Source organism: Monoraphidium neglectum (genome assembly GCF_000611645.1).
Source record: "Monoraphidium neglectum strain SAG 48.87 unplaced genomic scaffold scaffold03830, whole genome shotgun sequence".
NCBI lineage: Eukaryota > Viridiplantae > Chlorophyta > Chlorophyceae > Sphaeropleales > Selenastraceae > Monoraphidium > Monoraphidium neglectum.
This window is the reverse complement of record NW_014009799.1, coordinates 1-729: the sequence shown is the minus strand read 5'-3', so window position 1 is coordinate 729 and position 729 is coordinate 1. Positions and strand designations below refer to the sequence as shown.

Sequence of the window (729 nt, the reverse complement as noted above, 5' to 3'; positions counted from 1 at the left end):
CGGCCACATGCGGCTCGGGCGCAAAAACGCTGCAGCCTGCGGCCACTCTGCCAGTCCCCCAGCTAAGAGGAGGAGCAAGAGCCTGCCGGCTGGAGAGACGAGGCGCCCCGCTCAGCCCCCGCGCCCGGCTGACGGCATCAATGCCGGCGCCGCGGCCGGGGCCGCTCCCACGTGGCCCCCCGCTCTGCTGACGTCATCGGACGCCGTGCGGCCCCCTTGGAAGCGCCCCTGCGGCGCCCCTGCCTGCCCCCACCCCCAGAAAAGCAGCTGTTTCTGTTCGTTCCCCCGCCCTCACGGCCCCTTGTCGATGACTGGGAACTCCTTCACGTGCTCCCTCAGCCAGTTGAACGCCGCGTACTGCGCGCGTATCACCGCCACGCTCGCCGTCTCCAGCGCGACGCCGCGCCGCGGCGGGCCCGGGGCGTCAGTCACATTATAGTCCGGCACCCAGGCGGGCACGGGGGTCGGGTCCCCGACCTCTTTCGTGGGCAGCAGTTCGGACTTTGGCTTCTTGACGGCAAAGTCGTCGAAATCGGTGGCGTATACGTAAAGCAGTTCGGGGTCTGCGGGGAAGCCGGCGCGGCGGTAGGCGGGCCACCGCGCGCGGCCGACGAGCGCGGGCAGCGCGGCCGCGCAGGCGGCGTCGAGGGCGGGGGCGCGGCCGAGGGGGAGGCCGGACTCACGGGCGCGGCGGTAGTCCACAAAGGTGGCCAGGGGGCAGGTCTGGTG

General features: G+C 72.4%; 1 protein-coding gene across 1 annotated transcript; it reads right to left on the bottom strand.

Annotated features, from left to right (window-relative positions):
• Positions 1-291: 291 nt before the first annotated feature.
• MNEG_13441 (hypothetical protein) lies at positions 292-678 on the bottom strand (the record flags this gene model as incomplete). The annotated part of the gene is made up of 1 exon (XM_014038086.1): positions 292-678. A coding segment is annotated over one exon (387 nt), but the record flags the coding sequence as incomplete, so codon positions are not given.
• Positions 679-729: the final 51 nt, after the last annotated feature.